The sequence below is a fragment of the Camponotus vicinus genome, unplaced genomic scaffold (assembly GCF_025532165.1).
Source record: "Camponotus vicinus isolate PSW18456_S1 unplaced genomic scaffold, iyCamVici1.0 SCAF_13, whole genome shotgun sequence".
Lineage (NCBI taxonomy): Eukaryota > Metazoa > Arthropoda > Insecta > Hymenoptera > Formicidae > Camponotus > Camponotus vicinus.
This window is the reverse complement of record NW_028141949.1, coordinates 2,563,202-2,578,363: the sequence shown is the minus strand read 5'-3', so window position 1 is coordinate 2,578,363 and position 15,162 is coordinate 2,563,202. Positions and strand designations below refer to the sequence as shown.

At 31.3% G+C, this 15,162-nt stretch overlaps 1 protein-coding gene across 7 annotated transcripts in view; it reads left to right on the top strand.

The window, feature by feature from the left end:
* Msp300 (Muscle-specific protein 300 kDa) overlaps window positions 1-15,162 on the top strand; it is a 104,873-nt gene that overhangs the window by 1,096 nt on the left and 88,615 nt on the right. For 4 of the 7 annotated variants that reach the window (XM_083086549.1, XM_083086547.1, XM_083086548.1 and 1 more), the window contains exon 1: window positions 7,728-8,921. In XM_083086549.1, the coding sequence (XP_082942675.1) occupies window positions 8,189-8,921 (733 nt within the window). In that variant the 5' untranslated portion in view covers window positions 7,728-8,188. Of the gene's footprint in view, window positions 1-4,165; window positions 4,600-4,881; window positions 5,111-7,713; window positions 8,922-15,162 lie in introns of those variants that run through there. The other 3 variants (XM_083086550.1, XM_083086552.1, XM_083086551.1) reach the window with 3 other exon arrangements.

Sequence of the window (15,162 nt, the reverse complement as noted above, 5' to 3'; positions counted from 1 at the left end):
TTTCCGATATATTTCGCAAAAATAAAACTCATATAATTTCTTGTATCATAATTCAGTATGACGTCAACAAAGACCTAGAAGCTTCAAATTGACGAAAAAAAAAATTTTTAATTTTATTGTTTGTGTTATTGAAATAATATTTTAATAATAAATTTAATTTACAATAATACATTTTAAAGCTTTATTTTAACATTATTTACCAAATAAAAAGTTAAAAACAAAATTTATATTAATCAAAATATAATTTCCAATAACTTTAATACAATCTTTTTAGAGAAAAATTTATTTCTTTTTAGTTGTAGACTTCTAGTTTCATTTAAGAAAAAGAATTAATGAAAAGATGATCTTTAATGCAAGAATTTAATAAAGAAGAATTTAATAGTGTGCAAAATATCAAGTTTTATAAATCTATGTGAAATGCTCGACCTCAAATGCAACGAGCGAATTTCATTTGCATTACAGTTAAATCATTACGAAATTTATTTAACGGCACGTAGAGTTTGCGTTTACAACATGACGCCGATGATGTCATCGGGTCAATAGATGAGGGTGAGCTCCAATAATAATTGCTGACCGACAAGTCGCTGCAGACGATTCTGTCAGCGACATTCATTCGGAACACGGTTATTTTTGATCATCAATTCGGCAGAGATCTTATTTTTGGATGCAGCATCCGAGGTCCTGGATCCAGCGAACCGCTAACGTCAGCGGATGATCCTAGCACTAAATTTTCCAGCAGGTCTGCACGAAATCCCCTTTTTTTGTTTCCTTACGTGACCGAAATCGAAATTTCGGTGTTATATTTTAAATCGCGAAATAAGCACGTCGCTATCGCGATTCAATACATAACATTCATATTTCTATCAATTAGAAAAATATGTATCAATTACACATTATTCGCGAATGACTCATTTTTTCCGTTTCAATATTTTTGACATATTTCTCAAATTGTGATTCAGTATCAGCTGTATATTCTTAACTTATTCTTACAATTAAATATATTGTGCATGCAAATAGAAATAAAATATGGCAAATTTTCGAAAACTCTCGAGGCACGATAAATTATTCTTAAATTATATTTTGAACTAACATTTGTTTTGCAGTTATGAGTCAGACAATAAATATATTACATTTCGCTCAAGTAAAATCTATCGCTGATATTTCGCACATGTTTTGCACGCAAATTTATATATGTACGCTCTTAAAACATAATATTTATTAGCGTATCGTGTTAGGATTTGAAAAATTGTATAAGATAAAAAATACATAAAGATGCAATTTTGACTTTTGAATATTTATGAATCTATTAAAAACATAAACTAACAATAAAAAAATTTTTGTGAAAATCCTCACACACACAAGTTACATCCTTAAATTAAATTATTATTCTGAAGAAAGTCGCGATACGCGAAATTTGTGTCTTTTCGCGAGGTTGATCATTATCTTGGTGACACGCTCCTTCACGATTATGATTGACGAATGATCTAGGTTGCACTATGTGCATGGTCAAATTGGCGCACGATGACGATTACAGTCGTTAATATCCGTGTCAGTTTCCGAAATACCAGACGTAGTTATTGCGAATATATCTGCTAGCTTGTAGGACGCGTGTACAAACGCTGCGCTGGTTGAAAATAGAAATAGCGCTATATTTAGTCGACCTACGCTCGGTATCTAACTAAAAAGCTTAAGACTTTCGACTACGCGCACGTAGACATTCGAAGCACGTAGACTTCCTCTTTCGATTTTACGGCGGCTAAAATGACCCGGCGAAGCAATAAAATGGGGTTCATAAGGTAAAAATATCACTTACTGTAAACGCATGTGTCATTAAAACCGTGAGAACGATTTAGACTGCTGCTGAAAGCTGCGATATCGTTCGAATTTTTACTGTAAAAAAATTTGTACAAAAAATTACGCACTATGTAAATTCCTTTTATATTAATTTGCAATATTTTTGTAGGAATATATGAATATGACGAACGCGATGAATTACGATTTAAGCGTCTGATGCATTATGTCTAGTTCAAAATTAAATAGATGCTTGTAAATACGTATAGACGTACACATGCACACACCCACACTATCGTTTCCAGTTGCCAAGATCTCTGGTATCAATGAACTCTAGCACAAACGAAATCTTTCGAAATAATTCATACTCTGTATGCTTCTAAAAATAATACAAAGCCGCTCTCACGAAATTACTACGCTTGTTACAAAATTGACAAATGATGGTTTAAAAATCATGTGAATTAATAGTCGAAGAAATAGAAATTTAATTATTATCAGATTCAGTTATGACTTCTTTATACGTATATTGTTTCCATTATCCTCCTACTCTCTCATTTATTAGCATACTCTTTGACATTTTGACATTATACGTGTATATTTTCTTTTCACATCAATGTGTAAAAGTTCATAGGTAATACCAGAGGATCGGGAAAGAGTTATTTTATAAAAATAATTTATTACCTTTCTTTTTTTTCTATAGAGTAATTCGTTATTGTTATTTAAATAGTAATGAATCGTTACAATTTCAATAATCTTATTTAATATTAATACAAAATAAACACATTCAAAATTTACATGTTTAAAAAATTAGAATTCACATACATTATTTTAAATGAAAATATAATAAAAATAATATAATTTTGATTAAAATCTTTAAAAAATGCAAAATATCAAGATTGTTAAATGCTGTAAATGTAAATAAAAAGAACAAAAATTTTCTTATTATTAGTTATTATTTGTTTTTCCTTCAATAGATTTGTAAATATGATCAAAATCGCATTTTTATATATTTTTTACATATATTTAACCTTGAAAAATTTTTAAATCCTAAAACAATACACTCATTTCATTTTCACAATCTCGAACTCTTGAGTAATCACCAAATTATCTAACTACATATTTTTTTAAAGTAGAGAGAATATAAAAAGTTTTTATATAATGCCGCATTTCAACACAAAATGTGATCAATATGTTTCTCTGCATGAAAAATATACCGAATAGGTTCGAAAAAATAACAATAAAGCTTAAATTCGTCATTCATTATCGAAAAGGATAATTAATTGTGTTATTTTTCCCGTTAGAAATAAAATTTGTAATACCATTATTACCATTACCGAAAAAAAATAACGTAACGATAACAACATTACAAATAATGCATTATTTTTCAACCCTAAGTAATACATACGACAGTAGTCACTAATTTTGAAAAATTTTTGGCCATGCGCCACGTCAAATAGCCGACGCCATTATGCAATCCAAAAAGTCTTCAATAAATATCTTTAAATTCGTTCTACAAAGTTTTATTTTCGCTTACCAGGGCAAATGGCAATTGTCAGATCGTGTCTTGTTCCATTGGTTATTTTCAACAAATCGAATTTTATTTTTTTCAACATATTTATTATTTTTATTTTACCTCATTATTCTCTAATTTATCTAATGTTTTTTACTTGATTGTGATATTTTATATTTCATTACGTATATATTTCATAATCAATAACATGTGATATAAATTCCATAATATATAGGAATAATAGGTATAAAATAATAATAATAATAATATTTTTTATTTGTTTCAGAAATTATTATGCGAATCCATTTTTTGATATATATTTAAACAAGAATCGCAATAGTAATCTTTATAATAAAATTATAAATAAATAATAAATTAACTTCAGTTCTATAATATTATCTATAATATTATTATAAAACTATTTTTAAATTGATTAATTTAAAACAAAATTTGGCAAAATATATATAATTTGTATGTTATTTCTATCTCTTGTTAATCCTATAATTTTAAAACAGTTCTCTCGCGTACTGCAGTTAAAAGACTAATTAAGATGTTTATCGGAAACATCCAAGATAGTAGATTAACCGATAGTAATTAACCGCATGGCTATTTTCTTACAGTTATTTATTAACACTATTATAAGATAGTTGCACTTATGGATGTCAAATTAACATGCTACTTTTACTTATCCAATATAAATCTAGATAGGATTTACAATTATTGCTCCAAATTATTGCTCCGGAAAATAACATATACAACTTCTGTAAGTCGTAGGAATTGAAATAAAAATATGCATGGTTCCAATATTAATCGAGACTTAAATAATCAAGATTTCTCTTACTCGATTAAATCTTATCCTTGTAGCAATGCTGGTCTGTGAGCGAGGTGAAACGAAAAGTGATTCGAAGTAGTCCGAAATGTCGCAACAGCATCCGTCGAGGACACCTGGAGGCCACGTGCCTCCGGGAGGTGGCCGGTCAGGACGAGCTAATGCACCAAGCATGCCGAGCACCTTCAGGTCTGCCTCGCCGTATACACCCTCGTCGTCGCCTCATCTGCAAGGACGGGTCCCCCGTGGGCCTCCCACGCCAATTCACTCGGCTCGTCCTATGTCACCGCTTTCGTATCCTGGAATGATGATACATCCGATGAGCCCGGTGCCGATCGGGATGCCGATCTCGCCCGGTATGTCACCGGTCTTTGGCTGCCCTACTTCGAGTTACATCCAGTGTCCAAGACCACGGTGGCCTTCGCCGATCCCAGGCAGTCAAGCACCGAAGCCGTTTATACCGATGCAGGTATTTAATTCTATGTATGACGAAGATCGATAATATTTGTTGGATCATTTAGATTCGAATGTTCAATTCAAGAATACATGAACAAATTGATTTAGTGTGAAGGAAAGATATATTTGGAAGAAAAATAGATTTGGAAAAAAAAAGTTAATAATTAGAATAATCACAAATGACTTTAATAGATTGTTCTCATGTTATTCTCTGAAGAAGATTAAGGAGAGTAATTTAATGTAGAAATTAAGACGTAGCAAATAATTATAAAACATTATTTTTCTTAACTTGCAGAGTCCCTTCAGAAGCGATTCGGCGTCGCCGATACCATGCGCGCCGCCGGAATATCTGATAGCACCCTATAGAGCCGGGGATTACGAATATATCGGGGTGCCCTTAGATCATACGCAGACAGACGAAGAAAGCAGTGGTCCTAGCACAGCCGAGATTATCGCCAGTCAGAGCCAAGATTACGTGGACGAAAAGCTTGCCGAATATCAGGCTACTATCCAGCAATTACAGGGTGAGTTGTACGAAACCTATAGGGGATTGATTTGTTTTGCGATGGAATCGTATCGGTCATGTTACATAGGGAGCATAATGGACTAACATTAAACCCTCGCTCATCCTCCGATGAAACCCGTAATTATAGACTATTCCCCGATTCAAATCACGCGAAGCGTCGTTGTTACACACGCAAATTACGGGAGTAATTGTTGAGATGGTATCGGAGATCTTCTGTGTTTCGTAAAAAGAGAGATTCTCACCAAATATCATATGAAACTTATTTATTTCCTACATATATTTATTTCTGATATTTTCGTACAAATCTGTCAATATCAAATTTTGTGTACGTAAGAGAAATATGATTTCTCGAAAATATAGTAATTAATATAATCGACATTAAGTATGATATTCTCACATTAAAAAAATATTTAAATAAAAAATATATAAATATAATAAATAAAATATTTAAGAAAAGTATAGTACATTGTACTTTAAAGAGCAAAAATATACATATACAGATGGCTTGAAAGTAAATTCTACATTTGCAATCTCGATTTTGTTAGAAAAAGGTGTAAGGAAGAAACAGAAGTTAGTTATCGATATATTCACGATATGCATTCGCAGGCTCGTCGTTTATGACTAATCTTTTTGCGCAGCTTGAGCATCTACTTGCGACATGACTCTCGCATTCTCGTCGAATCGAACTGTGGAGCAGAGAAAATAGGATAGAATCTGTAGAGTCGTGAACGAGTTATAAATAGACGTGACGAACACCTGCTGCGCATTCGCAATCGTTACGTTCGCTTTTCCTGTCCGGAGACATTTCGTTGCTGGACATATTGCCTCGCTAATAGCGCGATAGCACAAACGTTTCAAGATCGCTCTCGATTTTGACAAAACGTCTTCGATATTGTGCTCCAAAATTTGTCTCAGCTTGTTAGCTTAGTTTTTAGTTTTCAGAGAAAATTTCACTTTATTTTTTTACATCAAAGTGTGAGATAAAATATTCTAATAAAATATTCTATAAAATATAATTAATTTCATTAATACTATTAAAATTTTTTACTGCTAAGTTTTCAAATTTTGGCAATATTTACATGCACATACAATTTGAAATGCCTCTTAATATTATTTACAATAACAAGCATTTTATAAAAATTGTTTATGTTTTTAATAATTATGTCAGAATAATTGGAATTTAAATCAATTGGAATTTAAATATTAATAGCACATGACGAATCTAGATGCGTTCATTAAAATTCGCGGCGCGTCCTCGTCGCCTGGTTTACGTGTGCTTAATAAATCTTGCAACTTGTGTCCAGCGTGAGCATGACTCATGCTTCAACGAGATAAATGTATATGAAACTGACATCGCGCCTACTGATTAAATCCAATGTCGGATAACTGGATTTCCAAGTTGACGATGCTGGATATCGCATCTTGTATCAAAACGCAGGATGCTTTATGATTGTGGAGACCACTTTATATGCTCCGTGGACTGCAACATGCAATGTTTAAGTGGTTGAAGTAGTCTAATAGTTCATGACAATCATAATCGACCAATATTAAAAATATTATATTGTTAGTTTTTAGATTTTTTAGGAAAAGAGGGAATCAATTGATAACTATAATTTATTTGTTATAAATAATAATAAATATGGACAATTAAGTGGCAATTTTTTCGATCTATAAAACAATCAAATCAATTGTGTTACATCCACGTGATCCAATTTCTGGGATTTATATTTGTATTTAATTACATCTGCTAATAAATAGCAATATATTCGGATTACATATTAATTATATATTATTATATATTAATTAAAATTTGGAATTTTACCTTCTCTCTAGAGATCTTTAAATTGTCGTATAGTTTAGAAGAGAAGAGGAAGTATATGTGGAAGTCTTATGCCTTAGGATCTTAACTTTAACTTTTTGATTATATCAAATATTTTTAAATTATCTCATTTTGTTTCTATAACATCCCCAATTCGCCATACAATTTATTTCAGTACATTTTAACTTCAGTGTTTAACAAGAAGTAATAAATAAAATTTTAGAAGGAAATTAAAGAGAGAGTTAAATAACAGATATTGTAATCGTTCAATTCATTGTCCTTTGAAAAAGTGCTCCAAATTTTTGGAAAAAAAATAATCTTACATGTATAAAGAATATTTATACATATACATCTATATAAAAATTTTCTTATCTACAGTTGTTATCACAGAGGTTTCTCCATTTTCCTTATGGTTACCATGTACTCATTTATATGTCAAAACACACTCTGGATCCACGATTACACAATGAACGATTAATTGTAAACCATCCGAAATTTCGACTTCTGAAAGGGGCAACATCTGAACCGAATCGGTCGATCGGCGTCGCAGATAAACCGAGCGATCGAGGGCCCGGAAGGAAGAGGCAGGATATGAGAATTGATCGGACCGAGGAGAAAAAGAAGGCCACAGGACGAGCCATGAGTTCCCTTCTTCGGAGGGGGATAATCGGTTTTACAATCGGGTCTGCCAGTACGCTGCGCATCGTTCCGTGTCGCGTCATCGCGAGGGGGAATGGCGATACGAGGTGGAGGAGACCTCGACAAGCCGGCAGTATCGAACCGCCGGTCGTCACGCGCGGTCACCGTATACATTCCGTATTTGTGCATTCCACATGCGCGCGTCCCATATAATACATATAAGTATACACGCATGTACATAGTACCGGCGCGCGCGCACCCGCCTTTGATGAAATCTATACGTAGGTGCGCGCTCTGCTGTCGTGGGTGCTGACGGAAAATCAGCCCCGAGAAATATTCCAAAGGATTGCTATCCGTCGATTCGATTGATAAGACGCTGGACTCTTTCCTAGTCGCCACTCGTAGGCTCGGAGTAACCACTGAAACGAGGTGACGTCGGCGCAACATATGCGTCATATGCAACCCAGTGTATAAGGTGTGGTGTCGAGAGAACAGGTGTTAGGTAGCCGAGTCCTAAAGCGTGAAACTAGAAGGAAGGGGAGAAGAGATTCGAGCTGAACTCGACAAGCGAGACATGTCGATTTCTGGAGGATGAAGTAGAAGAATAATCTCCCGAATATGTCGTGGACAACCCCACCTAGAGGTAGTCCGACTCCTCCGAGGGTGGATAGCCCAGGTGGTGGCGGCACTGGTGGTACCGGCGACACCGGCAGTCCTAGGACGCCACGCGGTGGCCGGCTGCGTGATCGAGTGAACTTTTTCGAACAGATCTGGTCGGCTGGGCGTAGTCCTAGCAGCGAGGATCTTTTGGAGAACGCGGATGCACGCAGATCCTTTCAGTCGCCGACGCACCGGCGACCATCCTCCAGAGCGAGCGACTCCTCGTTCGAGGAGAGCTTCGAACGACTGGTGGAGGAGGGCGAGTTAAACGGCGCCAGGGTTGTAAAATTTGAGAAAATCACCGTGAAAAAGAGCATCCGGGAGATCAGTCTGGATAATGCGAGCAGCGATGACACTGCGATCGTTCAGCAGCACATGTTGACGGAGTCCAACAGGACTCCCAGCGAGGAACATCCTCTCGAGGACTCGGCCTATCAGAGTCACAGTCACGGTGTGCATAGTCATGGCAGTAAATCCAGCTCGGTTACTTCCTTTATGAGATTCCCCTCGGAAGAGAGTCTCTCGCAGAGGAGATGCAGCAGCCCCCGACTCCAGCAATCGGGCCCAGACGATCGGCCACCCTCGGAGTGGTATGCCGAGTATCGGAATCAGAGTTTCCTAAATGTCGCAGCGAGAATCGACTATATGCGCAGCAGAAGCGAGTACGACGCTCACATTGCCGAGATCAAAGGTACAAATGTCACTGTCTTGATCCGAGAATTAAGAACTACTAGGCTGCTGTCAATTCTCTTGTCATCTCTTTTGATGCTCTAGCACATTCACGCCGGCCGGCGAGATTCGTTTGGTGATCTTTCAGAAATTATTGGAAATTTTCGCGCAAATATCTCTGATGAACAAATATTGTGGACATTATTGGATGATAGATTAATAAGTTGGTAATTGTAGTTATTGATTATCCGCAATATTTTCCGCAATATTATATTCGATTAAAAGAGGCATTTTAGCGTAGGATTTATTATAGTATATTGGATCTTGGGCATTTAACGTGTGATACATTGAAAATTAGGTTTTCAGGAATTGCGGAATCTAATTTATTTAATTATTTGAAGTTAGATCATAGAACTTTCAAATTCTCAACCATTTTATCATAAATTTCTTTAAAACACACATTTCATTTTAAAATAAATAGAATATAATATAATCTCTTGTAGGAAGAGAAAGATAATATTTTCTAAAATTTTTAATTTGTAAATATATACACATATACAATTTCTATAGTAGGATAATTATAATATTATGCATAACATTATTCGTATTGATTCAATAAGAAATTACATATAAAACATTCATCCCAAAGTTCGTATCTCGTATCTCGTTCTCCTGTTTCTAATGCTTTTCCAAGATAGGAAATTGGAAAAAAATTCTGCAACTATAACATTACATAATAATTGAACGTTCTTGATACATGTATACAAAATATAAATAAAATTTAAAATCAGATAAACATAATTATCGTACGATAAATGTAGGTGAGACTACGATTCAAGTTATTTTCACTTTTCGCACGTCTGTAGCGAAATTATGTCGTAATGTTGGCTCTCATCAATGACAGACTAATCGACCCTGCCAAATTTTGAGAAGCAAGCTCATTAGCGAGGGATCGTGCCCACGCACCCTCTCATATTATATTTTCGCGCGTATGCACATGGAAAGGTTGCCGATCGTCCTTAATGAAAGAAAACTAGAATCTCTGGCATGAGTTGTGGCACTCTCGCATGCCGCAGTTTCTGCAACCTGATAAGTGACGTGCATGTACTCCGTAACATGCGATCATACTTCATCATTTGTGAAATACCAATTATCAAGTAATTAAGAAACAATTTCGCAAACAAATATAGAATCCGCGGGACTAATGAAAATTGATACCGTACTAATGAACTTTGATCTTAAATAGTACAAGTCTTTGTTTGATTTTTGATATCGTGCTTTGTTTTGATCAAAGTTTTATCTTCTAAGATCTTATATCGTTAAAAAGTATAATGTATGTGTGCGAAAAGCGAGATGTGAGATTTTCAAGGCTTTAACAAATTAAAATTCTTATCAAATTGTTCGAGGAAATTTATTTTAAATTTGCTTTTACTAAATTTATTTCTATTCTAAAAAGAAAGTTTGATATTTTAACGTAGCTAATAGTTAGAGAGAAAGAGATACACGCAATAACGATAATCACTATTATTTGTACGTTTACGTGTATAAATTACACACATGTTATTACATATATAAAAATTTTTATTTTTATCATTTAAATTATTTATTAATCTTATTTCTGATATCGATCAACGAGTATTTGACATGCTACGCTTCGAATTAAATGCCGCGATAAGACAGCACCTTTCCATAAAGAATAGATATATTTGCACGTCTGATAAATCGCTTTGAGTTATCGTATGAATGTCAAGGCCAATGCTTAGTTATCTCTAATCTCAGGGCTGGCTCTTCGATTGGTGTTGAAGTCGTTAAGCCTTTACTGGTCAAACATGAAGTAGGTCAGCGGTTGGCCATCAGACTTACTAGATCGGATTGTTGTCAGAAGAAAGGCTTCCCTTGTCGTAACAATGTAATATACATATCTTATATATCCGCTGATTTCTGCACACATTTCTGAAATATAATAAGAACATGTACATATCTATAACTTTCTGAAAATGCTGCTCTCTAAGAGTCTATTTATTGAAGAACTCTCCTAAATTTTTATTTTGCTAAACATTTGCTTGTTTATATATTTTTACATCAATATTTTAATGATAAAATGCAAGAAATAAATGTTTTGCAAGTTTTTATGCGACAGTAAAATAATACTAAAACTGTAATAATTTTAGTTTTATTATTTAGAAATAAATTTATTGGCTATTTTTTATGACAATATATTTTCACACAATATATTTAACAGCCATATTGCGATCATTAATTTAACAAAACACGATTTTCATGAAATATTGGCATCTAATGGTTACAAACATGGTAAAATAACTGAATAAAGTAATATATCATATGTTATATCATGTATTAACATTTCAAAAGTAGAATATAAATGAAGCCAATATAATTATGAGACAAAGAAATAGAAAGAAATATAAATTGAAATCATTATGAATATTGCTTGCATTATAATTTGTATTGATTTTGTCATTTACTCTCTACAAAAAAACTGTAATGATGTGATTATGATTAATGTATTATGATTTTTGCAAGTGATTATTCAATGGAATACATTTTTTGATAATAACTGTCGAATAACATTTTTTCGAACAAAGTACACTTATGTAATATTGATTTTCACAAGTTACATCATTTTATTTGTATTTTATATGTTGGAAGAATTATATTCCTATTTACAATTAATTTTTACAAAAACTTTTCATTTTATTTATCAATTATTAACTGATTTTTCTAAAATAAAAGTATTTTCTTTTAATTTACATCTCACGATATTTTCCATGTTCAGTAAAGTATTTTTTTATGTATAGTATATAGAATATTTTTTAATATTTTATGAGAAGCTCTTATATTTATATGAATATATGGAGATGTTTATTATTCTCTAATTTTAATTAAAACGAAAATATGGTTGGAATGTATAGCATATTAGACGAATAAACTTAGTAAACATTATTACATTTATTTATATTTATAGTAATATATTGTAAGCATATTCTGATAATTTTGCGACATGATTCAACAATTATTTGTAATCATTTTTTTCTACAAAACGTAATGCAAAAAAATCCTATAACGTCGTTTATTCTTTAATAAAAATTATGAATATTATTATTTATATCATAAAAAATTTTGTATAAAAATATGTCACTTAAATTACATAAAATAAAATTAAGAATAAATTATATATTACATGTATAAGAAATGATATAACTTAAATATTTTCAGGAAAATTAATAAATTTAAATTTAATTATAATAAACTTACTTAAACAACAAATTTTCGCCTTAAATTTTACTGAAAATAAAGACCGAAATGATTACAAAACCTTATATTTATAATTAATCTCAATCGAACATTTCCAGAAGTTTTCGGACTAATAATATATATTATAGAAATCTGTGATTTTTAAATCGAATGAACTGCCACACACAGTTACATATTATTGCAATATTTTAGTGAAAAATTCGATTATGCAAAATGTCGTCGTAAAAATATAATATACTAATTTATAAGATTCATTCAGTTTTTTGGCTGTTTTCCTCTTTCATAATTCATTCTGTCTCGTCCGAGAAGAAGAGTCATCTGACCTCATTCTCAAGAACTTGTCCTACTTTATTGATGCTCTTTTCCCTTCTCTCTTGAAAACCAAACTGACTCTAGACGCTGCCATCTCTTGCACGTACATATATCTTTTAAGGTATCGTTTGACAATTACAAATATGGTAGCAAAATCATTAGTATCCTTGCAAAAATAATCAAAATACACATTCTAGAAAATAGAAAACACGTTTAAATAAAATAATCTGCTAAGAGATGCGTTATGCAATAATTCAAGATGATATTAAAATGAGATTCAAGACTACATATTCAGAAAGTAATAAAGATGCTAAATATTTCACAATATATGATAGATATGTATTTTCTTCGATATTATGGTTTTGTGTATTATTTTAGATTTTGCATAAACACACAAATACAATGTATGTAATAATAATCAGGGAAATTTGCAAATTTATATGATTGAGATAAATCTATGCATTCAGCTAACTATATTACACAGTTCAAAAATAACTTCTTTTTTTAACATAAGAACAAGAGTCACTAATTATTTTGATACTAAATATAATTCTATTTTCCAAATTACTGCATCATAATTTTGAGGCAATCTAAAGTTATTAAAAAAATTATAATTTTAATATATTTTCTCATGTTATGTTTATGATATATGCAGGTGTTAAACAAATTTTAATGTAATTAAAAAATTAAGTATGTTGTTCAGATTTTTAGCTCTCATAAAGAATTTATTATGTCGAATAGAATAAATAAGATATTTATGGTTAAATATAGGGTTTATTGTGAATGCATTTTTAAAGTTGAAAATTTTATTTCATTTTTTTAAATTAAAATTTTAAAATTTTACTTAATTTTTTTGCATGCAATAAAATGTCTCCAATACACGTTACATACTATAGTTATAAATATATGACAAAACATATTGAAATAGCTATTTATATTACAACATTTACATTTACTGCAAATTTCTTAAAATTGTGACATAATGAAGCAATTTAAAAATTGACATTGTATTCACCGTCCAAAAAACTACGAGAAAATATTAGTCCTGCCCTTTTTTTTTGTTGAATTATGTTATTGGCCATGTCTATCTTATATGATTCTTTGTAACGGCACGCGATTGTTTCTGGTTACTGTAAAGGACCAACGTTTATTTCTTTTTCGCATGATCAGTTAAACAACGATAAGTAATATTTAGCGCTGAAAATGTTGCAATTCTCTTGTTGTCATGTCGATTTTTACCGTTGCATAGTTATCTTCCATAACGCCTATAATGAGACCTATTAATATACTGCCTTTAGCCTTTAACTATCTTTTTCAAAGCGGACGAACTTGTGAATACAGAAGTACTTTACCATTTAGAATTGTCACGGAAACCGAGAATCACGACATTCGATATAGGGTCGACTGAAATTAAACTTACATAATCAATATGTCGCGTGTTTCTGCTTATGATAAAGATGCATCCGTGTTCTTCATCATAATGTCGGTTGGAAAACGCAGTATAATAAAAAAGAAAAAGTAATTTTCTGTATAAAAATAAATAAAAAATGTCGAGTAAAATTTTTGTTATTTTCAAGATTTTCTTTTCGAAAAAATTGATTATAAATTAATAATATATATTTTTACGCTTTTTTATAATTGAATTACTTTTAATAATCTTATATCATAAATTATCGAACTTGCTTTGCAATTAAACAGTTCAATAAAAAATAATTTTTTTCTTGTGTGGTTTTTTTTATTGAATTGTATTATTAGAGTACATATAAATATATATAACAATACAATATTTTATTCAATAAAAAAACAATTTATATAATTTTATATAATTTAAATTACACTGAAAATAAAGGAAAAAAGACAAAGAGAGAGAGAAATAAAAATTATGTAAGATATATTAAGATGAACTTTATTTTTTCAATAGAGAGAATATTATATTTCCTTTTATATATGTTTTGTATAACTACTATCATGTATATAAATTTAATAAAATATAAAATACGATTAACGATTATTTAAATTTAAAAAATCGTAAATATACTATCTTATTTTTTTAAATCAATTTTCTCGAAATTTCCCTCTCTCTCATACAAAAATATTTCTCGATTTCAGTAATCAAATATCTGCTATGCTTATATGAGAAAAATTTAATAACCGACATAAAAATAATATACATGATAATATAGAAAAAAATAGAACTATTCAACAAAAGACTATTCAACGTTAGTGACATCATAGATAATCTTGTCGCAGAATTCTAAATGTTATTTTCGAAAGCGAATATATCGCGCATGTTACAAAATAATATTCCCGCTCGTTTATATTTATTTTGGATGTCGACGTGGACATAAGTGCTTAACAAACATTACGCAAAGTATTTACATTTTACCCGATATAATTTCGAACATTTTCAAATACGAGGATGCATAATATATTTTGTCATATGAATCATACTCTGATTGATTGCATCTAAAATTAGAAATGATACAAGCGTAAAAGATTTATATAAATATTTACAAAAATTTTTACAAATATTTACAAAAATTAGTACACGCTAAATACATTGAAAGAGATCGTTTGTTGAATAAAATTTAAAATTATTACAATAAGGAATATTTTTTTTTAATTTGCAAACAAGGGAAGACTTGAAACTGAACTCCATCGATTAAATGAAAATT